This window comes from Ambystoma mexicanum, chromosome 14 (genome assembly GCF_040938575.1).
Source record: "Ambystoma mexicanum isolate Mex_15411 chromosome 14, UKY_AmexF1_1, whole genome shotgun sequence".
NCBI classification, from domain to species: domain Eukaryota; kingdom Metazoa; phylum Chordata; class Amphibia; order Caudata; family Ambystomatidae; genus Ambystoma; species Ambystoma mexicanum.
The window spans coordinates 329,810,282-329,835,225 of NC_090940.1; the positions used below are offsets into that span (position 1 = coordinate 329,810,282).

Genomic DNA, 24,944 nt, shown 5'->3' on the forward strand with positions numbered 1-24,944 from the left:
CATGCATTTCTACTGGCCCAAGATGGGGGTGCAAGTAGAAAGTCACTGCAGGAGTTGTGCCACCTGTCAGTTATTTGGTAAGAGTGGCTCAACAATCCAAGCTACACTGGTACCACTCCCAGTTGTGGGGGTACCAATTGATAGGGAAGGGATCGACATTATCAGGCAATAGGTTTATCCTGGTACTGGTCGACCATGCTACAAGATATCCTGAGGCCATCCCATTGAAGACTGTGACTGCCAAGTCAGTTGCAAAAGCTTTTCTTGGCATATTTACTAGGGTTGGCTTCCCTAAAGAAGTTGTCTGATGGGGATATCAACTTTATGTCAAAGTATATGCAGGCCATGTGGAAGGACTGTGGTGTCACCTATAGGTTTTCATCCGCATATCACCCACAAACCAATGGTTTAGTTGAAAGGTTTAACAGAACCTTAAAAGGTATGATTGGGGCTCTGGAAGAACCCAAAGAAGAAAATTGGATCTTCTGTTACCATGCTTACTGTTTACTTACAGAGAGGTACCACAGGAGGGTGTTGACTTGAGCCCCTTCGAGCTTCTGTTTTTTGTATTTTTACAATTTTTGAGTTATTTCTAGTGTGCACATTTGTTTGCCACGTATGGCTCCTTAAAATGGCCATGCCATGTGATTATCACTTGTTCTGCCGTCTTCCTACCGTGCCAGGTCAGGAAATCTCATATATGGCCATGCACTTACCTGGGAAAACTGCAGCTTTCCCAGGCTAGTGATGTCCAGGCTGGATTGCTTTATAAGAGGACTGCTGCAGCAATTTCTTCAGATCAGCATTTCAGCCATTAATCCCTTATAGAAGAGCAGCCGACTAAAGATCTGAAGAAGTCTCCTGAAGAGGCCCAGCATCCCTGTTAGGGAGAATTCTCTATTTAGGCTGAATTTCCTAACCTAGTGAGTCCCCCAGCAGCTTTGCCAGATTTTTGGGGTTTATTTTTTTCTCCTGCCAAGAGTGAGACCCTTTTACCCTCACTCTTGGGCATGATTTGAGTGTGTTTCTTTGAATCTAGATGTGTTTAATGGGCTATGGGGTCTTTTACTCAATAGGGCTTCATGTGTTTTTGTGATGTGTGTTACACAGCACCCTCAGTGCAGTGACACAGGGGTGTCATAGTGACCCCCTAGTATAGACCCCATACCCTGGGACTGACTACTGTCTCCCAGGGCATGTAAAGTCACCATTGACTTTACTAGTCTTAAATTCTGAACAGAACTAGTGCAAACCATCATATTGTGGACGTACTGGCTGGGGCAATTCAATTGCCCCGGGGTCTGTTAGTCGAGGGGGCACGTCTCTGTCCCCCCTGATCGAGTTTTGGCTGGTGGCAGTGGATACTACTTTTTATATTCAACCGCAAATTTTTTCCTATGGGATTTCCCATTGTTTTTGGCTACTATCTTTATTTAATTATTTACGGTAACCTCGAACATACCGCCGCTTTATTTAATTAATATTAATTCTCCGGTTGGTATTTTTTGCCAAAACTTGATTCTAAAAATGGCGTTGTGTTCTCTTCTGTGACTCCAACCCAAGTCGAGCCCTTTGTTCCACTTTTTGGCGGGTTTCTCCACAGAAGCCCTCCAAAGTGGTGCCACTCTGTCTGGGGTACTTAGGAGGGGTGGAGGGAAATTTAGGCACCCTGGACTGAGTTGCTTAGGCAACTCAAGTCGCACTCCATCCTGATTGGCCCAAGTGGTGAGCCGGCCGGCTCACCACTTAGCATGTTTGAGTGACAGCTAGGCTGAGTGAATGGGGGTTTGCTGCATAAAAGCAGGGCTTTGGGGACTGTAACTTCAGAAGTCGCCACAGGACCTAAGAATCCGACGAGGGAGAAGCTGAGCCGCCCTGCTGGACTTCCTCACCACTTTTCCCAACGACCGAGATCTCCCGCCGGAGAGTCTTCTTCCTTTGACTGGTGGGGATAACCAGTTTCACCGTCTTTTCGCTTTCCTGACGTACCTCGTGGCCACCTTGCCCGTGCCAAGCACCCCGGCAAGCGGGATACCACGTTTTACCACGACCGCGAAACAAAGCTACCAGCTTTAACCGGAAAACTCTCCAGCTGGTTTCTTCCCTGGTAGTGCAACGACCTTCATCTTTCCTACAAGTCGAGATCTTCTCCTCTTCCCCTGGACTACGACGCAACTTGCAACCACTACCAGGAACAACTGCCACCGCTGGAGGATCCTTCCCCCTTAAGGTACTGTGTCCTGCCTGGCTTCCCTTGCTACCGACTGTACGGGGTAGATTTAGCCCCCGGCTTTCGAACCTGGGTTAGTCTGGAAGACCCTGGCTAAACTTTCTTAAAGCCTCTCTAAACTCTTTTTGAACCCTCTGCAAGACTTTCTAAGCCTAGTGTAACTGTGTGATCTTGGGCGCATTTGTGCTCTGGTCTCTAAGAGTGGGCCCAGCCTTTGGACTTTGGCTCACCAGTGACTTTTTGCTCTCTGCCTTGCTAACAGTGTTCCTGAATCTTAGAGTGGTGTACCTTTTCACATTGTCTTTTTCCCTCCCTTTCTCACAAACTTATTAGAGTGCAATCTAGTTAAGCGCTCACCTCTGTATGAAAATAAGTGGCGTTTTACTGTGATTTATCTGATAGGGAAAAAGGGGTGTATATATTACAATAGTAACTGTGTTTAGAATATTTTACAATAAGAGTGCTGGAGTGTTTCAACTATGTTTTTTTAAATAAATAATTATATACTTTGATACCAAAGCTCTGGTCAGTGTTTGCTTGTATTATTGTATCTGAGTGCCTATTGTGTACACTTTGCATACTGCCTAACTCTTCTTGAGGGAAGTCTGACTGCTCAGCCACAGCTACCAGGTAAATCAGGGTGGTACAGACTGCTACCAAGTGGGTTTACTGCCAACACCTGTAGTCTTAAATCTTTTGCAGTGGTCCCTAAGGGAACTGCACAGGTTTCTGCCTAACACTGGTTTACAGCGGTGGGATTTGTATTGAGTATACACTTTAGAGTGCTTGAGGATACCTTAGTGCAACTAACCACAAAGCTTAGCACTGAAAAGGTAATCTTTCTAACATGTCAACTATGGAAACTTATAGTCAAGAGTCCCTTGCTACAAAAACTGCTGATTGTTTAAAAGTATTATGTAAGCATAAGAACCTCCTGACTAAAGGCAAGAAAATGGAATTAATAGAAAGGTTGTTAGCTAACCAAAGTCTGGATGATGGGTCTGAGGAACCTACCATGCCAGAAAATGTAGTTAACAGTATAGAAATTGATATTGATCAAAATATTGATAATCTTGAGGAAGAGTCAGAAGAGGAGGGTGAGGCTGCTGTGACTGTCCCCCCTAGGCCTCTGTCTGCTCTACATGCTGTACCTACTGGGCCTTTGCCAAGTCCCACACTAAGTCCTCAATATCTCAAATTAGAGAAAATGAAACTTGAACTAGAGTTCAAAAGACTGAATACTCTGGCTGAGCAGAGACATTAGGAAATGAATCGAGAACTAAGGCTAAGGGAAATGGAGCTCAAGCATGAGCTAGAAATGAAGAAATTATCTGTCGAAAATGCTTCTCTCTCTGGCTCCTCTAGAAGTTCCAGTCCTAAAAGACCCCGGATGCCTAAAGAATTGGTTGGTATGTATGAGTCTAAGTTGGATATGTTGGATTGGTTGTCTCTGTTTGAATATAATCATGGCCTCCGGAACATCACAGGAAATGACTTACTCACCTGGTTGTTCTCTAGGCTTCCCCCTGTTGCAACTGATGTGGTAATGGGGTTGGGGGAGGAGGATAGGAAAGAGTATGAATGTGTGAAACTAGCTCTGATAGCTAGGTTTGGGAAGACCCCTTCCCAGTATCTTAAGAGGTTTAGAACCCTCAAAAAGCATGATGGTGCCCCTTGGGCTACCTGGGTGAGTGAAGGGTTGAAAAACTTAGAGGGATGGATTAAGGGTTACAATGTGAACACTTATGAAGGTATGAAGAATCTTTTTATGTTGGAGTCAATTTATGATGCCTGCTCTCCTGAGCTCAGACAGCACTTGGCTGATTCAAAGGAATTAGATTCCCGAAAGCTAGCTAAGGCTGCTGACTTGTGGGTTGCCAAAAGGGCCACTCACAAGGATTCTGGGGTAACTCAGAAAAAGCATGAGGGGAAACAGCCTAAAAAGGACTCAAAAGAGAATTCTAATACTGCAAATTCCAAAGAGGGCCCCAAACAAAACCAGAAGGGTAAGCCACCAGGGAAACCACAGCAGAATAGTGTCTCCTCTGGTGCCAAACCAGAGGGAGGTCAGAACAAGCTTCCATTCCAGAAGGCATTTGGTAAATGCTTTGTTTGTGGCTCTACTGACCATGTGAAAGGAGATCCCAGATGCAAGGGTAAACCTTCAGGGATCCAACTTGCCTCCTTAGCCTTCGCTCCAGAAGAGGAAGTCCCAATGGCAAGTGGAAACTTTCTACTGCTGGCTGATGAACCCATTGGAGTCTCAGCCAGTGTTTCTTTAGTTTCTCTGGGGTTGTGGGAACAGAATTTAGATGTGTATAATTCTATCCCAGATAATACTAAAGAGTATTATAAAGACAGTGTCCAGGTAAATGGTCAGGAGACTCCTGCCATTAGAGACACTGGGGCCAGCATAACTGTGTTGGATGAATCATTTTTCAAGGCAGAGGATGTTGCTAAGGCACCCAAATGCCTCACCAAGTTAGCTGGAGGGCCTGTGCAGATGTGTCCCCAGTTACCAGTTCTCATCCAGTGTAATGACATGGCTGTAAAAATACCTGTCAGTGTACAATGTGAAGTGCCAGGTAGGGTTCTGTTGGGTAATGACCTAAAAGCTCTTGGAGTTGTCACGTACCCCAGACCACCTAGTAAAAGGTTACAGGAGCTCACAAAACCTGCAAGGGAGAAAACCCTGCGAGGGTTATCTCAAGAGATGATGACAGAGATCACTCCTTTACCACTGGAGCAACTCACTGCAGTAACTACCAGATCAGGAGCAAAGGGGCAACCTAAGACTCCTAGGAAAAAGTCAGCAGCAAGCACTCCAGTGCTTCCAACAGTTACACCTGTAACTCCACCTCCAGCTGAGGCTGAGAGGGAGGTACAACCCTGTATGGTTGAACTAGACTCTGAAGAAGAGCTAGTGGGAGGCCAAGAACTTATTGGAGATCTAGACCCTGAGGACCATCTTGAGCTGGAGTCTTTACTGGCAGAAGGTGGGCCCAGCAGGGCAGCTTTCCGTAAGGGACAAAGAGAATGTCCAACTCTGGAGGGTCTCCGCCAACAGGCAGCTGCTCAGGCTGATGGGCAAGAGCCTGGGAAGTATAGGTTGCACTGGGAAGATGGCCTCTTCTACAGTGAACCAACTGAGTCTGAACCTGGAGACTACAAATGCCTTGTAGTGCCTCAAGAAAACAGACAACCGTTCTAGCACTTAGCCCACGAGATTCCTTTGGCTGGTCACTTGAGTTTCAAGAAGACCAAGGAAAGGCTCCCACTCTTCTATTGGCCAAAAATGGGGGCCGAAGTAGATAGGTTTTGCAAGAGCTGCCATACCTGCCAAACTTCTGGTAAGGTTGGCGCCAAGAATGTGGCACCATTAGTGCCTCTCCCAGTTGTGGGAGTCCCATTTGAGAGGGTAGGGATTGACATTGTTGGTCCTCTTGATCCCCCTACCTCCTCAGGCAACAGGTTTATCCTTGTTGTAGTAGACCATGCTACTAGATACCCTGAGGCAATTCCTATGAGGACTGTTACAGCTCCGGCTGTGGCTGAGGCCCTCCTTGGTATTTTTACCAGGGTTGGGTTTCCTAAGGAAGTAATATCCGACGGGGTCAAACTTTATGTCCCACTACATGAAAGCCATGTGGAAAACCTGTGGAGTTACTTACAAGTTCTCAACCGCCTACCACCCCCAAACCAATGGATTGGTAGAAAGATTTAACAGAACCATGAAAAGCATGATAGGTGCTTTAGAGGAACCTCTGAAAACAAAGTGGGACCTTCTACTGCCATGCCTTCTCTTTGCTTATAGAGAAGTCCCTCAAGAGGGAGTAGGTTATTCTCCCTTTGAACTTCTCTATGGCCATCCAGTCAGGGGTCCATTGGCCCTGATTAAGGAGGGGTTGGAAGGCGCTCCTCCCCTCAAGCCAGTCAGAGTGACTGACTATGTGATAGGTCTCGGAAGGAGAATGTCGCACATGATGGCAGAAGCTAGTGATGACCTGAAAGCTGGACAAGCTTTGGTCAAGCATTGGCATGATCAAAAGGCTAACGTGGTTGAGTTCACTCAAGACCAGCTAGTTCTGATTATGCTCCCAACAAGGCAGAGGGCCTTGCAAGACAAATGGATGGGACCCTTCAAAGTTGTGGGAAAACTTGGAGAGGTCAACTATCTGGTGGATCTGGGCAGACCCAGGGAAGCTCTAGAGTCTTCCACACCAACCGACTGAAAGCGTACATCTCCAGACCTGAAGTTAGGAGCCTTGATTCTAGCTTCAGCAGCAGAGGAAGAAGAGAGTGAGTCTCTCCCTGATCTCCTCAGAGGTGTACCTTTAGATGAAAAAATTGAAGGAGTCAATCTCTCTTCAGATCTGACACCTGAGCAACAAGAGGAGTGCAAATCTATGTTAAATCAGTTTGCCTCCCTGTTCTCACTCTCACCAGGCTTGACCCCTTGGGGACAGCACGAGATACTCACTGGTGACCGTCTGCCAGTCAAAAGCAGAGGATACCGAATGTCAGAAAATGTGAGAACCCATATCAAGGGGGAGGTCAAGAAGATGCTTGTTCTCGGGGTAATGGAACCCTCTACTAGTCCATGGTCTAGCCCAGTTGTGTTAGTACCAAAGGCAGGGTCCAAAGACTTGAGATTCTGTGTGGACTATAGAGCTCTTAATGCAGTCACCAAGACTGATGCCCACCCTTTACCAAGGACAGATGAGTTGGTGGATAGACTTGGTGCAGCCAAGTACATCAGCACATTTGACCTTACGTCAGGCTATTGGCAAATAGCCTTGACAGACCATGCCAAGGAGAAAACTGCATTTTCCACCCCAGTTGGCTTGTACCAGTTTAAGGTCATGCCTTTTGGATTAAAAAATGCACCTGCTACATTCCAAAGGATGGTGAACCAAGTTCTAGCTGGGATGGAGGACTTCTGCATGGTAAACTTGGATGACATTGCAGTCTTCAGCCACTGCTGGGAGGATCATGTGAACCACCTAGGACATGTTTTGCAGGCTCTTGGGCAGGCCAATTTGACTATCAAGGCAAGTAAATGCCAGATAGGTCAAAGTAAGGTGGTCTACCTTGGACATGAGGTAGGAGGTGGAGAAATAAGGCCTTTGCTCAGCAAAATTGAAGCTGTGCAAAATTGGAGAACACCTACTACTCAAACCCAAGTGAGAGCCTTCCTAGGCCTCACTGGGTACTACAGGAATTTCATTGAGAAATATGGGACCATAGCTTCTCCACTGAATGTAACCTCCTCTCCAAAATTCCCTAAAAAGGTCAAATGGAATGAGGAGTGCAATCAGGCCTTTGAAAAACTAAAGAAAGCTCTTTGCCAAGCTCCAGTATTGAGAGCTCCTGACTACCACCAACCTTTCATTGTACAAACTGATGCTTCCAATGTAGGTATAGGTGCAGTTCTAAGCCAAATGGATGAGAAGGGTAGGGAGCACCCCATTTGCTTCATCAGCCGTAAGCTGAAGGATCCTATTGTGGGCAACAATAGAAAGAGAATGCTTTGCTATTGTGTGGGCACTGAAGAGGTTTAGGCCATACTTGTATGTTTCTACTTTTGTCATTCAGACTGACCACCAACCCTTGAGATGGTTAATGCAAATGAAGGGGGAAAATCCAAAACTATTGAGATGGTCAATCTGCCTGCAAGGGTTTGATTTTACCATTGAGCACAGGTCAGGGTGTCACCATCAAACTGCTGATGGACTCTCTAGGATGTATGTCATCGACTAGAGGTATGAGGTTCATCCAGGAGTGGATTAAATCCTCCTGTCCCTTAGTGTGGGGGGGTGAGTGTTAGGGAGAATTCTCTATTTAGGCTGAATTTCCTAACCTAGTGAGTCCCCCAGCAGCTTTGCTGGATTTTTTGGGTTTATTTTTTTCTCCTGCCAAGAGTGAGACTTTTACCCTCACTCTTGGGCATGATTTGAGTGTGTTGCTTTGAATCTAGATGTGTTTAATGGGCTATGGGGTCTTTTACTCCATAGGGCTTCATGTGTTTTTGTGATGTGTGTTACACAGCACCCTCAGTGCAGTGACACAGGGGTGTCATAGTGACCCCCCAGTATAGACCCCATACCCTGGGACTGACTACTGTCTCCCAGGGCATGTAAAGTCACCATTGACTTTACTAGTCTTAAATTCTGAACAGAACCAGTACAAAACATCATATTGTGGACATACTGGCTGGGGCAATTCAATTGCCCCGGGGTCTGTTAGTCGAGGGGGCACGTCTCCGTCCCCCCTGATCGAGTTTTGGCTGGTGGCAGTGGATACTACTTTTTATATTCAACCGCAAATATTTTCCTATGGGATTTCCCATTGTTTTAGGCTACTATCTTTATTTTATAATTTACGGTAGCCTCGAACATACCGCTGGTTTATTTAATTAATATTAATTCTCCGGTTGGTATTTTTTGCCAAAACTTGATTCTAAAAATGGTGTTTGTGTTCTCTTCTGTGACTCCAACCCAAGCCGAGCCCTTTGTTCCACTTTTTGGCGGGCTTCTCCACAGAAGCCCTCCAAAGTGGTGCCACTCTGTCTGGGGTACTTAGGAGGGGTGGAGGGAAATTTAGGCACCCTGGACTGAGTTGCCTAGGCAACTCAAGTCGCACTCCATCCATGTTTGAGTGACAGCTAGGCTGAGTGAATGGGGGTTTGCTGCATAAAAGCAGGGCTTTGGGGACTGGAACTTCAGAAGTCGCCACAGGACCTAAGAATCTGACGAGGGAGAAGCTGAGCCGACCTGCCACGACACCACCACCGGTGGAGCCCTGCTGGACTGCCTCACCACTTTTCCCAACGACAGAGGAGATCTCCCGCCGGAGAGTCTTCTTCCTTTGACTGGTGGGGATAACCAGTTTCACCGTCTTTTCACTTTCCCTACGTACCTCGTGGCCGCCTTGCCTGTGCCAAGCACCCCAGCAACCGGGATACCACGTTTTACCACGACCGCGAAACAAAGGTACTACCTTTTAACCGGAAAATTCTGCGCTGGTTTCTTCCCTGGTAGTGCAACGACCTTCATCTTTCCTCCAAGTCGAGATCTTCTCTTCCCCTGGACGACGACGCAACTTGCAACCACTACCAGGAACAACTGCCACCGCTGGAGGATCCTTCCCACTTAAGGTACCGTGTCCCGCCTGGCTTCCCTTGCTACCGACTGTACGGGGTAGATTTAGCCCCCGGCTTTCGAACCTGGGTTAGTCTGGGACACCCTGGCTAAACTTTCTTAAAGCCTCTCTAAACTCTTTTTGAACCCTCTGCAAGACTTCTTAAGCCTAGTGTAACTGTGTGATCTTGGGCGCATTTGTGCTCTGCTCTCTCTAAGAGTGGGCCCAGCCTTTGGACTTTGGCTCACCAGTGACCTTTTGCTCTCTGCCTTGCTAACAGTGTTCCTGAATCTTAGAGTGGTGTACCTTTTCATATTCTGTCTTTTTCCCTCCCTTTCTCACAAACTTATTAGAGTGCAATCTAGTTAAGCGCTCACCTCTGTATGAAAATAAGTGGCGTTTTACTGTGATTTATCTGATAGGGAAAAAGGGGTGTATATATTACAATAGTAACTGTGTTTAGAATATTTTACAATAAGAGTGCTGGAGTGTTTCAACTGTGTGTTTTGTTTTTAAATAAATAATTATATACTTTGATACCAAAGCTATGGTCAGTGTTTGCTTGTATTATTGTATCTGAGTGCCTATTGTGTATACTTTGCATACTGCCTAACTCTTCTTGAGGGAAGTCTGACTGCTCAGCCACAGCTACCAGGTAAATCTGGGTGGTACAGACTGCTACCAAGTGGGTTTACTGCCAACACCTGTAGTCTTAAATCTTTTGCAGTGGTCCCTAAGGGAACTGCACAGGTTTCTGCCTAACAATCCCTTCCTGTGTCTTACCGGTGAAGCTCTGTTGTACTTCCTGATCTGCGAAGGCCCTGTGTGGTGCTTCAACCCCTGGACTGGTGGGACCCTTATCCCTTGCAAGTGTCCCTGCACCACCTGGTGGACTGTCCAGCTCTCCAGTGGGCTACCTAGCAAGAACTGTCTCTGTTCCACATTTGCAGCCAGAACTATGGTGGTCGCTTTCCTGGCACATTTCTGCCTCCCAGCTTCAAGGGATCCTGTCCTGGACAGTAGGACTCCAGCCTTTTATGTGTGGTGGCTGTCGCTGGCACACGCATTGCCCATCCTGTGAAGTGCCCTGAAGAGTCTCCCCTCGCATGAAAAGGACAGGTAACTGGCAGTGTCGGAGGCCTACACTTCTAAAAAACCTTGAACCCAAAGGAACTTGATGCCTCCGGACTGCTAGTGTGCTTTATAAATGTAAATTAATAAAATTAAAAAAATAACGTCAAACTAAGACCCAAACAAAGACCATAGGAATCAGCGAAACTATACGTTTAACTGATCTGCTCTCCTGGAACACCATTTGCATTGCCTGGCTGTTCGCCTTGATCAGATCTGTTACTCCCAAACAAGATAGTCTATGCTACTGGTAAACTTTGACTTAAAACAATTTCCAGACTTTTTGACAGACTGTCTATCATCGCAAGTGCTAACATTTTGTCTTTTCAATGCAAGCATTGATTTCTATGGGAAAAGTTATACCTTTAAGGCCAAATATTGACTGAGATGTTGTAGCCCAACTTGGCCGAGCTTATTGCCTGGGGCCACAGACTGATGGTGAATTTGCCTGAGGATCTTACCTTGGCAGGGTGACATCCTAAGACATTGAAGTATCCCCATTTTCGAAAAGCTGCTCATCTGTAATTATTAAATGCATGTTTTCCTGCACATTAAATCTAAAGTGATATATTTTGGCCAATATACTGTGTGGTTTCAAGATGGATATTTTGGCCAATATGCTGTGTGGTTTCAACCCTAAATGTGAATTCTGTGTGAATTCTGAGAGGCTGATCTATTATGGTGTTATGGAAAAACACTGATGTCTAGCCAAACCCAGTCAAAGTAGAGCAGCAAGGATTAGACCCGGGAGGAGTGTGAGGGCGGGCAAGAGCTATAATGAGACGCACACCAAGCAGCCCAGTAATTCAAATTAGACTGAGAAGTATACAAATATACCATTTTTATTAGGCCTTTAAGATTCAGTCTAAGCAATTAAAAAATATAGGTGAGAATCACCATACAACTATTATGTAAATACATATATACATTCACCTTTTGGGGCTGCTACTAACAGAACACAGACACTGTACTTTTAGAAAGTGTAGGCAATTGTAGCAGATGCATCCCTGAAAAAAACTGTGAGTAGTTGGTAAAATGCGAATTAGAAAAACTCAATTTCAGTACCAGTAAACACAGGTACGTAATGTATGTAGAACACTTGGATCTCTGACATTTAGTGAGTCCAGCCCTGATAGGGAATGAGTTATGAGGTCTAGTGCCCAGAAGTCACATTTAAACATAATAAAAGTTCAATAAACCCTACTGTTAGGTGGGTTTACTTTTAGATTGCGATAATAGCTATCCCAGAGACCACAGGCTGAAGGTAAGTGTTGCAAAGTTCAGGAAAATTCAGAAAGCTTTCTCTCCCAATCACACCACTCAAGGAGCGGCCCGGGGCACAGGTGGGGGGGGGGGTGGGATAACCTTGACCAGCCCACCACCGATCTTAGTCAGGCTTGGGAGAGATAGGGTGAAGGCTTTGCTCCCATGCAAACCATATGGCGGATGGGGGAGCAGGAATAGTACAACTTGCCCCCTTTTGATTCTTCGCAGGACCGCTTAAGGTTCCAGGTGCAGCAGTCTCTTTCAGCGTCTGTATTGGGGTTAGCATAGTATGCCATTCAGGCTCTGGTGATAACATTCTGAATACTGGACACCCTTGCCACGAAGCGATGGAGACCTGCAGGACACGAAAAAGATGGGTTCTAGTGTGAGCCACCACAATCGGGCGGTGCCGGGCGATCTTCGTAGGGCAAACAAAGTAGCAGGCCCTGAAAACCTTCTCTTCAGTGTACTAGGCTTAAACTGCTGGAGCAGAGGTCTAGTTGTACAAGTTGAAGATCCACCAAGTTCCAAGGATGCTCGCAGAATGACAACTGCTGCAGTGAGATGGCCCCGGAGAGCTGGTCAGTCCACTAGTTGATCCGGGGATACTTTCCAAGTCCCAGTAGGCATGGATCTTTTAGCAGGGGTCAAAACAGGTTGCTTCCACCAGTCGAGGGGATGAAGCACTGAAAGGGCCTTCTGGTCAGCTGCAATGGTTGTACTGGGGTCTTCAGCGTGCTGCACTTCTATGAAGTGGTCCTGGCTCCAATAATGATGCGTCAAATGGCTGCAGGAGTCCTCCTTTTTTTCCACAATTAGGTATTGATGCGCCACTGGGTCCACAAATGGCAATGATACACCCCATTCAAACTGGCAGGGGCTGTTCAACCATGGACAGCCACTGGCCAAACATTCTGTCCAGCAACAGACACTCCTTGGCTCAGATGTAGACTGGGACTAGACTGTCAGCCTCCACATCCCGCAACACAAGGACCGCCACTTTGCCTGTGAAAGCTGAGTCTTTTCCAGGAAAAGGGCGTTCTATATATGGCAATTCCGGACCTGAGAAGGCAGGAAGAAGGAGAAAGTACAGGCATAAATCTTGTGGCAGATCCATTTTAGAGTACATGGTACTCTTTATTTCATAATGTGGCAAATTGCACATTCTACAAGGAAAACATGAAAAGGGTAGTATAAAAATGACTGCTGCCACAAGCCCATCCTGGAAACCTTTCAATTGTAGCCACAAAGTTACAAAAGAAAACGTTTAAAAGGAAAGAAAGTGTCTCAACCGCACTTCATTTTAAGGTGATATATACAGCTTTAAAAAACAAGAAATCCTTTAAGGGAGACATAATCTCCAGTAAATATGGTTTTAGGGACTGATCAGTTTCCCCATAATAGTGTGCAACAAAACCAGTGAAGTAAAGCTGTGGTCTTTACCTGCCTCCAAAAAGTCAGGTCAGCATCCAACAATGGCAAAAAGAAAAGGTGTCCCTAGAAGTCTGTGTAGAAAGCAGCAAAGAGAAAATATTTCCGAGCGTGGGCTTTGACCAAGTGTTTACTGTATCTTTTAACTACACAGCTCTCCCGAGATAGTTTCCTTTACTGCCCCGCCAGGTTTGCCAGTAGGAGAATGGGTGGACCTGAAAGCCACAGTGTTGATAGTCGCTTTCCTACAGCGAACACCAGGGCAAAGACTAATCCTATCTGTGAATTTGTTTATATTGAGAGGTGAAATGGGAAGTGTGGCAAGGTGCGGCCATCGCAAAGCGGCTTGTATACTAATTGCACATTTTTCTTTAATTGATTAGTATAGCCTTATAGAATGAGGGTGGTAACAATACCTGTTTTGGGAGTTTTCATGGTGAAATTAAAAAGTTACTTTAATAATGAGTCAAGTGTGTAGACCAACTAAGTTAGTAAAATCAATGTCTAGTATTTACATAAAATTATCTTCATAATTTAAGCATTTAAAAAGCAAACCTGGCTACACTGGATCAAATTAAACCTGAGCATGCATTGGGTATCACGTAAAATTTAACGAATGTCTATGAGAAAGTGAAATAATTTTAATCATGTTTTAGCATTCTCCTTGTGTTGAATAGAATGTTGCAGCATAGAAAAGTTCCTCCTAGAGAGGAATGGCCTTGTTGATATGAATCTTGCCTGGAACATAAGTTTTTGAACTTTGATTATTCTTGTTGTTTTTGTTTTTTTGCAGCGGATAAATATAAAAATGCTAAACCTGCCAATGCGGACAATGCAACAAAAAATGCGGAGCCACTAATAAATTTAGATGGTGAGTGCAAAATGTATGATTTACAAATAACACATTGGTTTTCTCTCCATTTGTCTTCTTTGTTGGGCCGCCGTCGCCTGGCTCATTGCTGAGTCATGAACCCTTCATTTGGAGCCCCAAATCCCTGCTAGCAGGTACTTAACCTGACAGCCTATGAACTCTGGGCTGAATTTTAGAAGGACAGTGCAGTGAGTACCTGTTTCTATGATCTGGGAGTACAGGGGGGCTGGGGTCGGTCCTGATTTCGTACTTGGCTCAGATTGCAGGGTTTAACTGCTTCCAGGAGTAGTGTTGCAGGGGTCAACTGGTTCTAGGAGTAGTGGGGTATTGAATTGCAATTAGATTGCAGACGGGAGGACTCTACAAATGATAGGCAGGGTAATCCCTGGCATAAAGTTTCTAAATCATAAATGGGGGGGGGAAACACGTAAAGACAATATAGTGCAAAACACTCAACATACATCAGACGTGATCCTATTCCCAGGTCTTATGCTGCTGTCCTCTGCATACTTTGGCTATATTTGGCAAAGTGATTTTTATTGGCAAAATAAAACATTGATGTAACATAACAGATGTGTGGTAAGAAGCCTCACTACTGAGTATACCACGTTTTTAAATTCGAAGACTGTCCTGAAGAAAGTGGGGATAAGCAATACACACCAAAAAATAACAAGGTGGAACCACCTCATAGTATTTGACGTTCTCAGTTAGCTCAAAATATGAGCTAACAGAGCGTCAAATACTACGATGTGGTTCTACCTTGTTGTTGTTTGTTGCATATATTTCTAATCCTTGTGTCATGGGATTAGTTCATTTTGACAGCTCCAGGCTAAAATGAATATAAAATAAATTGAATTGGATACATTTTGAATTATAAAGAAAACTTGAAACTCACAAGTGGTGCCCACTTTTACTCCGCTCCTATAAGCAATACACAACCACTGAAATGGGTTGACAATAGAACTGTAGCAAAGGCACTTGGCAATCTGCCTACAAATACAGTTTGCACTTGATCCCAGTGGACTATTTAAATAACCTTCTTCACTATGGATCAATTTAGGTCTTCATAGTTTTATCTAACCCGATGATTATGGAACCTAGATTATCGGGCAATAAAGATCACTTTGCCAAAGATAGTATGCTGGGTTTATCTAATATTTTATAATAAGTGTTGAGAGTCAGAGGCAAAAGAGTAAGCAAGTGACTCACTGGTACGAATAATTGGAGAAGAGTGCTTGGTCACCATCTACTATTTTCTTCAGCACTCGTTAGGGGTAGTTACCTGTCAGGCAGGGAAATGTAGCTGCTATTCCTGTCCTTTTATATGCCCCTGTCTCTATGTAGAGGACAGCAGCACAAGAATTGGGAATAGGATCACACTCTAACCTCTGGATGAATGTTGAATGCATTGCACTATGTTGCCTTTAGGAGTTTTGAATCACCACTACTGTTGATCTTCATTGTCTGTGTGTGGTGCTCTCTGAGCAACCAGCTCATACTGGCCTGCTCGTTTTGAGCCCTGGGCTGGAACTCTTATTTAGGGTTCTCTTGTGCTCCAATCATGCCTGGATGCCTCTCCTGCTAAAAGTAGGATAACTTAACCTGATGTTCCCATTAACCACAGCAAATTTATGGGATTTGTCCTATTGATTCCTATGAGCGAACCTTTGGTACCATCTTTAACTCCTTCGTAGTAACTTTCAAGGCACTTTACTGAACAGGAACATTTTGCTCTGGTCGACCATAGATGGCGCCCTGGTGTTTTTAGAACAAAGGCTCTGTTTTTGGAAGGCACCCATGAGTTATTACAGATTGTAGTAGAATACAGTACATTTCACTCTGTGCCATTGGAAATAATGAATGGCCACATTGTTTCTACATATTTCTAAGATTGAACTGGGACCTAGTCAGCCCCTGTACTGCTTGAATTTAACAGTCTATTTTGATGACCCTTTAACCTTTTCTCTTTAACGCCTGACCCCTTTACCACTCTCCTGTCTAGGGCTTATATAGTCCTAGTACTGTTAGTCCTCTTTATTTTGGCACTTGGGAGTGAAGTGCAACCTGTGAATGTGTTTGTAATGTACTCATTTGACAGTGTCTTTTATCTTAATGCAATATTAAATAAATGTGTGTATATATTTTTTACATTGTATTGTCTATGGGAATATTTATACTTTGTTACATCCCTTATCCTCCTAAGAGGGAAGCCTGATAGTTCTGCTACGTTACCCATTGAGGGAGATTGGTCTAATTTGATGTCCACCATGGCCTCCCACAAAGCCCCAGTTCTCTTTGCACCCCTCACGACGTCTCTGGAAAACCTCCCTAAAATGGGGTGAATGGGCAGAGTTGGCCAGTGGGTAAGGGGGATAGGTGAAGGTTAGAGTATTTTGTATATTTTAAGTGACAGCTGCGATGTGTGTCCTTGTTCTTTCTTGTCGGTAAGGAAGAGGTGAGCAGAAGGGATATGGGGAAGGCTAGTGACTCTCCCCCTCCCACCTGCTATGGGGAAAGGGTTAATTACATTTCACAACTATGTTGGGTCAGGCTTTGCCTACATGGTTTAGTCTGATTTTCATTCTCTGTAATCCAACGTGATGGTTGTGTTGCCCCTACATTCTCTTTCATGTGGAAAAGCTAGTTCAAATAAATGTTTGTTTCTGTTAATATTTTAAGCTGTGTATCAAAGGAAAGCTGTTTTGCCTTTTGAGTTTAAATTATTCATTAAGAAAAAAAACCTCTAGGAAACAAAATCGAGCAAATGATGATTTTAATTTACTCTTTACTAAACCATAATAAACCCAAGTGGGAGAATAAATAATACTAGAAATGGCATGTTATCAAACCGCTCGCTGGAGTAAGCTTCTCCTTCACGAGTGACTGTTTCGACACTTCAGTACTTGCCTGCACACTGTGACGGGCGGTGCCAGAGACTTCTGTCTCAGGTTCTCCCTCTGTGTGCGACTAGTACAAATCTCCTCCCACTTTATGATCAAGGCTCTATGAAAGCATTGATTGCGGATGTGGACATTTTTGTCTGCTTACATCGCTAATTCTTTTTAGTTGTCAAATGTTTGCGGGCCTCTTAAGGTTCACTTATAGCATGACAAGTCCTCGGGCAGACCGGTTACCTACGATGGTCATGACAACCCAGCAACCAAAGCCTCCATTCCTGCCTGAGTGAGTAGAATCCCACGCTACTTTGGAGTTTTCACCGCCTACAGATATCCATTCTAGAGCCATTGGTGCAAATGCAGCTTAAGGTTCCTTCCCAGCACCATGTTCCTTTACCTGTCATTTATATAGGGAAGCATTGGACAATAGTCACAAGTTTTGGAATCACTGGGCCTCATTACGAGTAGGGCGGTAGGGGATACTGGGCACCGGTAAGGAGACCGGTGCCAGTAATCCCCTACCGCCCTATTCCGAGGTCTCTAGGCGGGGACCGCAAGCTACGTGTGGTCAGACCACACGTCCCTTACGGGTCCCGCTAAGAGACCAGGCCGGGCTTGCACGTTGCGAGACCGTTATTAGCGCCCTCCCCATTCCCATTGAACCCTATGGGGGCTTAAATGGGAATGGCATGTTCAATGGGGATTTAGCGGTCCCACCTGGGTCGGACTAGACCGGTAAGTCCCCATTGAACTACACCGGTGCCGGACCCGTTATTGGTGGCAGTCATGGCGCAAATAGTGCCATGACTACCACCAATCTCGTAATGAGGCCCACTATTTGTTAGGGATAATTCTCAGAAATATGCAAATTCCCTTCCACCTTAGAGACCCCCAGCTCTTTTGCTGGACTTTAGGACATTACATTTTTATCCTGGAGAGAGTAAGACTTTTTCTCACTCTCATGTATTTCTCTTTGATTTGAACACTGTTTCTTTTGGTTTTGGAGTCTGACAAACTCCTTAGGCATCATCTTTTTACATTGTGACACACAGCACCTTCAGTGCAGTGGCACAGGGAAGTCTTTCAGATTTCCCAAAGGTTTAAATACCTTCTCTTGGTTATACTACTGTTTCCAAGAGCAGTGAAGTGGAATTGACTTTACTTAAATGTGTAACTTTCTAGACCCAGCACACACGATCTTACAATAGGTGTGCTGGAGGGGTTACCTAGTATCCCTTTTGTCTAGTTTTTGTTACCCTACAATTAATGGCTGGTGGCAGTGGTTTACTTTTTACTTTCATTGAGTGTTTGTACTGCAAGCTGCAATTGCAGTGAAGCACCCATGGGTTTGTCAAAATGGCCCCAGTCTACCTTTTTCGCCATTTCTTGTTGGACAGGTCCTTCTTGAGATTTTCTCTGCGCCCCAAACCAGGCTTGGTGAAGCCTGCCCCTGGTTCCAGCGTGTCTGACAGGGCAGGAAGTGAGGGAGGTTCCCGAACCTCCCTGTGCTTAGTCACCTTGGTTACAGGAATGCATCCAAAGGTGATTGGCTGACTGGCTGTCCTTGGAGGAAAGCCAACCTGCTGTGTGATTGACAGCTAGGCTGTGACTGAATGGGAGAAACCCACATAGAAGGCAGAGTCGACCACTGGACGAAGGAATCCGAAGAAAAACCTGGAAGGGAAGCTTGCTGCATCTCCTGGACCGTTGGTTTGCCCAGTGAAGCCCTACTGCATTGCTGAAGCTACGAATTTGCCTCGACTAGAGAAGCACTGCAACAAACGACTTCACCGCTTGGGTTGGTGGGACCACTCCACCCCAAGACAAACTTGTCTGGAAATCTTCTCGTTGCTGGCTCTACTTCCATTTGCTGCTGCATGAACCGAGTGGCAGGGAAAGGAACACCAGAATTGAGAGCATTGTTTTTAAGTTGGACCCGAGTTCCAGTAAGATCCTCCAGACTCCCATGATGCAGGACTAACCAAGCCGCAGCCACCTCAACAGAGTGCTGGACCCTAGAAGCAAGGAAAGTCCACCAAGTGTCCACGAACCGTGGTGGTGCTGTTCATGAGAAGCTGAAACCGCAAAGTGCTGCTGATCTGAAGTTTTCCCATTGCTGCCGCCGACCTTCGAATTGTAGTGCACGGTCCTCCCTCTTGTCCCCAAGACAGGGGCCCAGGAACACCAGGACCTGACATGCAACAAACAGAAGCCAGCTGGAACCAATTTCATCAGACCTAAGGTACTGTAAACTAAGGGGTAATTAATTACCTCTTACTGTGTAACTTGCTAGCTCTCAGTTGAGACTTGCCTTTTTTACCTCTTGAAGAGTTGCTTGCAATTTTGCCCATCACAAGCCTCCCAGCCTGTGGCCCAAAAGTGATCCCTTTTTTCAACAAAAACTCTCCAACATTGTGCAAGACTTTTTACTTACCTTCAAGAAGAACTTCAGTACTCCTAGACTTTGCTAAATTGACATTGGCTGTCCTGGCTCCCTGATGGACTCTTCCAATCTCTGACTTTGTGTTTTGATCCCTCCCTCCAAAAAGTCACATGTTCTCCATTTGTGTAGCTGGGAAAGGGTTAATCTACATTGCATTGGAGAATTCAAAAGTGCTTACCAGTTTGTGATACGTTTTAACCATTGTTTCTCACCCCAACCTTTTCCTTTGACACCAAACTCCTTATTGCTCTAGATTTACTAGTGATATATAAATGTCCACAGTGGTCTAGTTATTTAAGTGACCTGCGGTTATGTGCCATCCCAAATGGGTATCTACTGATTTATTGAAACCGCGTGTGTATATTTATTGAAGTATATTTTTGTTACATATTTGCTCCCTTCTAAAGAAGGCTTATTCAAACTGACTGTTAAATAAATGAATAATTGTTTAATCAAGAAACCTTGAGTATACTTGTTATCTGGATACTTGGCACTGTGAAAGTCTTTTAAAACCCTACAGCTCATATTGACCCCTCTTGAGATGAGCCTGGCTGCTCAGTCATTCTACCAACTTGTGTAGTACATGCTTATACCAAAGGTTAGGTTAACTATTGCCAAGAGGACGAGGCTGGTGCAGACACCCACAGGGTACTGCATACAATCTTGCCTAACACTATTCAGTGAAAGTTAGTCAGATGCTCATTGTGGCCTGACTTGCCTGGTGGAAGGTTGTCTGGATGTGTCAGTAAGTACAAATTATTCTGCAGTGGTGCTCTTGTACTGGTGCTTCTTACCCCCTCCCCACACTCAACACGCCGCCTTTTCAAGCGTTGCCACACACTGCTTTCCACTCAATTATATTCCTTCTGCATGAATGGAAAAGGACTGGTACTTGGGAGCAGGTAAACACATTTCAGGGGAAGAGCCTGGCAGGCATGTGCTTCCCAGGCTGCCATTTTAAAAAATCTATTTTTGCTGCGTAAGAATTGTTTCGGTTCTGTCTTCAAATTATATGGGAGAAGGCGGCACAAACACTTAATATTGGCGGTGAGTAGCTTTACCCACTTCTGACCTCCATGAACTTGCAGAATGAATTGGACACATGTTCTTGGTACATGTCTATGGTTGCATTTTTACCAGGCACATGTCATGACTTGGAGGTAAGAGTTGCAATTAATACCAGAACGTCACGTTGTATGCTCTGCAGTGGGTCGCCAAGTCCTGTAATGGGTGGAAAATATGGGGCTGCCACACGGTGCGTGATTGAAGTTGGGGATCGCAAAACCAACTTGTATCAGGAGGATTGGCTGTTTAAAAAAAAAAATTGAATGAAAATTGTCATTTGGCTAACAGCTTATCACTTTCCATTGTTTTATAATCGTACCCAACTCATTTGATGGTTTCCAGATGCATGGATTGCCTTCTCCTAGTTATTGGCGTTAACAATACAAAAAACAGATGTCTTGTACTGCATCAGTCCAAGATTCAGTGTCTCTTATTATAAACCAAATGATTTTAAATGCTATTTCTGAAACAAAAAACAAGCATTGGCAAAGTGAACTGTTTGGGCTTTTGTGTAGGCATGGGATCATCATTTTCCAGGCACTGCCAATATGATACTACCTGGCAGAGGCGTTGCTAGAGGGGACTGAGGGGACTATAGCCCCGGGTCTTTTAGTTGTAGCCCATTAGCTTCTATCCTGGGCTACAACCAAAAGGCTAGCTAGCCCGAGTCCCGACAGTCAAGACATTAGCATAGTTTAGATCTTTTCCAGACCTAGCAACGCCTCTGCTACCTTGCCATAAAATGGCAACAGCTGGTAAATCTTGCGAGGACCTGGGCATATGACAGTACCTAGCAAAATCTTTATAAAAAACAAAGCTATTGGCTTTGCCAAATGCTTGTTTTAATTGAAATTCAACCTGAGGAACAGATGCACGGACACATTGCTTAAAAATCAAGTGACTGAAGACCAATGTTTGGAGGTTTTTGCACAACCCCTTAGTGAGAGATGTGTAAATATCAAACCTAATGGTAGAACAGTGCGTCACTCAAAAAGCAGGATCAGACTCTTCCAAGGAGCGCTGCTGCAGAGCGCTCCGGTTTAACCTCAGTTAAAATTATTGCCATTACTCTCCAAAAAAAGAATACGTTACACCGGTGTACTAAAAAAAAGTAAACTTTTTATATATAAAGTCACACAAAAAATATTAACAATAGGGGAAAATAAGTACTCGGGTTAAACGTAATGCATAGCAAAGCATAGTGTTGATAAACGGTGTCCAGTTATGTCGACTGCAAAAAGTCGAATGCAAAAATGTCGGGGAAAAAAATTTAAATTCAATTTTCTTTTGGGGTCTAGCTAGTAAAAATAAACAGGGAACCCCCCCCCCCATTAAAATGGTTTTTAAAAAAAAAAGTTTTCGACATTTTTGCAGTCGACATTTTCACTATAAACCTTGATAAACAGTAAATGGCCAGTTAAGGAATTAATCTTTACTTTAAATTGTAAGCCCCATAGCTGGTGACATAAAGACTTTCAGGGGTGAGTTAAAGAGTAGACGGTATTGCACACAGTAATTCCCATCATACAAAAAGAAGTCTGGGAGGCCCTCTATCAAAAAAAAAAGGGCCAAATAACCTGTTCTTTGGGAAGGTGCTGACTCGGGCGGGTCTGCAACCCTGTTTTAGCTCACTGTACTTTTCACAGAGGAGAAATATCCATTTGCCTATCAGCCTTTGTCCCACCCACTTGGGCAGTCCAGCACCAAAATGCTAGGCAATTGTCCTCTGAACAGGAGTACCAACAGCAACCCCAGACAAGTGTTTTGGCTTAGTCGGAACTCATCAGTGAGGTGAAGCTGTGCCTCGATAACCCTGGGTAATTTAGGGTGAAAGCCTCAATTTCCTAAACATACAAAAAGAGGTCCGGGAGCCCCTCTACCGAGAGAGAGGACGGCCAAATAACCTGTGGGTGGGACAAAGACTGATATGCAAATGGATATTTCAAATGGATTGTGTCCTCCCACGTATTCCTCATCTTCTGATAAATCCATATCCAGCTTTAGCGCCTTGAGAAACGTTTTCAAGCGTGGGCGCTGCGCATTGATGCTTGTCGACTCAATGTCCTCTCTCAATGTCGACGTCATCACTGGTATATAGCGCGCGCAGCGAGCGTTGGCTTCAGTTCTGTTTTTCCTCGAGAGCCATCACTTCGGAAGATCGGCGCGCTTTGGTTCCTTCCAGAAACCTATTGAATTTTGTGAAAATAATGGCATCTTTGTCGGCATCATCAACTCCAAAATCGGGGTTTAAAAACAATGCCACGACTGCAGGGCAAAAAATGTTCCTTATGGACCCCGATCGGGTGAGTCTGTGGTGCTTGGGATCCCATCATAAGACATTGACATGTGGATCCTCCTTTCGATGACTGTGAAAGCCCTGAAAGAACGTAGAGGGAAATTAGCTGCAGGTAGGTCACATAAATCCCCTTCGATGACTCAGTTGAAAAAGCAATGCTCCGATGAGTCGAGGGGCGACTATCCTAGTCGGAAGAAAGCTGAAAAACGATCTTGATCTAGGAGTGGGTCTCACCACTTGTCTACACTACATTCGAAGAAAATGCCTCACAGGTTGCCGTCTTCATCATTGAGTTCCTCCCCTGAACGGGTTGCTTGCCTGACTAAATCGGCCTGACTGGCTGAATGGGGGTGGCTGTCGCCCAGTTAGAACTGGTTTCAGCCAGCCATACCTACAGACAAAGGACAGTGAAGCTTCGGGTTCCTCTTTCCCTTCCTGCCTTCCCAGACACACTGAAGCCTGGACACGCTGAAGCCTGCCAAAGGCAAAACTCACAAAGGACTCAAATCTATTCCATAGGTTAGAGTAAAAGCCCAGAAGGAACTGACAAGTGAAAAATGGCAAAAAAAGAAGACGGGCCATTTTGAGAAAATGGTCACCCATGGGTGCTGTACTGCAGCTTAGAAATCAGCCTGCTAGTAACCTGCACAAAAGGTAGTAATAGGTAACGACAGCCATTTAAATTAGTCAGTTTAACAAAATGTTACATGAGAAGTGGGACAAGGAGTTAGTGTGTAACCCCCCAGCACCCACCATTAGGTGGTGTGTGCTGGACCCATAAAATAACTTTTTATCTCACTATTCTTGGGAACTAAGTTCTCACACGAAAATGTATTTAAACGTTAAGCGAATTATATGGGACTCCGCAGTGACACTGCACAGAGGGTGCTGTGTCACTAAGCAAAAAGCAGATGCCTATGGAGTTTACCAGACTCCATTAAACAGTAAGAATCAAAAATCCCCAGTCAGAGAAAAAGAATGAATGAGTGGTAAAAAGTTCTACTCACTCGGGAGATTAAAATAAAAAAAGTCAACAGTCCAGTAGAAGTGCTGGGGGTCTCTCAGGTTAAAGGGAATTGGCACAAACTGAAAATTCTCCCTAACAGACTCATGTTGGGCAGAGGCGGGGTGGGCGGCCTGTTAGTGGAATTTTGCTAAAGTCCCCATAAAACTATACCTTGGTACACAAGTCCACAACTCTCAGAATAAGTCTGTACTACCCAAGGGATGTTGGTAGAATGGTAGAGCAGCCAGGTTTATCATAGGAGGAAGATGTGAGCTGTAGGTAAGTACACTGAACCCAGTAAATGCAATAGTACAAAGAAACACTTTAATATAAAATGTTATATTAAAATATACATTTATTATATTTACACAAGTAAGGTAGACAAATACTTAATTCACTTAACCAACACACATGTAAATTCTTGGTACTTTACAAAGGCCATTGCTTCAATGGTAGTTGCTTGCGGTTACAATTGAGTTTGACACTAATGACAGTTCTACTGTATTATCGGTACTACCGCTCACACGCGCTACTTCAGATATACAGTAATTGTATTTAGTTAGCAAAACCACATAAAATAGTCTTTTAGGAAGGAAAAAGGTTGGTTAATCACACAGCAGCAGAGCGTAATGTTTTAGAAACACTATTCAGGCAACGCTTTTAAAGTCCAATCCCAAACTATACGAAAAAGTCAGTGTAGGAGTGGAACAGCAAACGTTCCTTAGGGTACGTTCAGTCTCTAGGATAGGTTGCGCAGCAATATAACACAGAGGGAGACCCTGCAAAAGGACTCCCTAAAGGGACACAAGCTGGCAAGCTTGGGTCAGAGGTAGGCTGGACCCCTTCAGGTTATAGGTCAAAGGATCGACTACAAAGGATCGACGCAAAAGGACCGAAAACAAAAGGATCGACATTTTTTGTCTTTTTTTACATTTTTTTTTTGTTTTTTTTTGTTGGTTGGGGGGGAGTCCCCCACCCAACCCCCGTTTTTGTGGTGGTAACCACTTTTTTTTCCCTAAACGAAAACCCCCCCCCAAAAAATATATAATTTTAAAAAAAAATTCGATCCTTTTTGTTTTTGGCCCTATTGCGTCGAACCTTTGACCATTCGATCCTTTGTAGTAGGGGTGTCACGGTATTAGTTTTATGACGGTACAATAACCTTCTT

General features: G+C 44.6%; 1 protein-coding gene across 1 annotated transcript in view; it reads left to right on the forward strand.

The window, feature by feature from the left end:
- The window catches only part of RTRAF (RNA transcription, translation and transport factor), a 229,573-nt gene that overhangs the window by 83,483 nt on the left and 121,146 nt on the right, over positions 1–24,944 (forward strand). Inside the window, exon 4 of the mRNA XM_069637469.1 lies at positions 13,992–14,069. Within this exon, the coding sequence (XP_069493570.1) occupies positions 13,992–14,069 (78 nt within the window). The remainder of the gene's footprint in view (positions 1–13,991; positions 14,070–24,944) is intronic.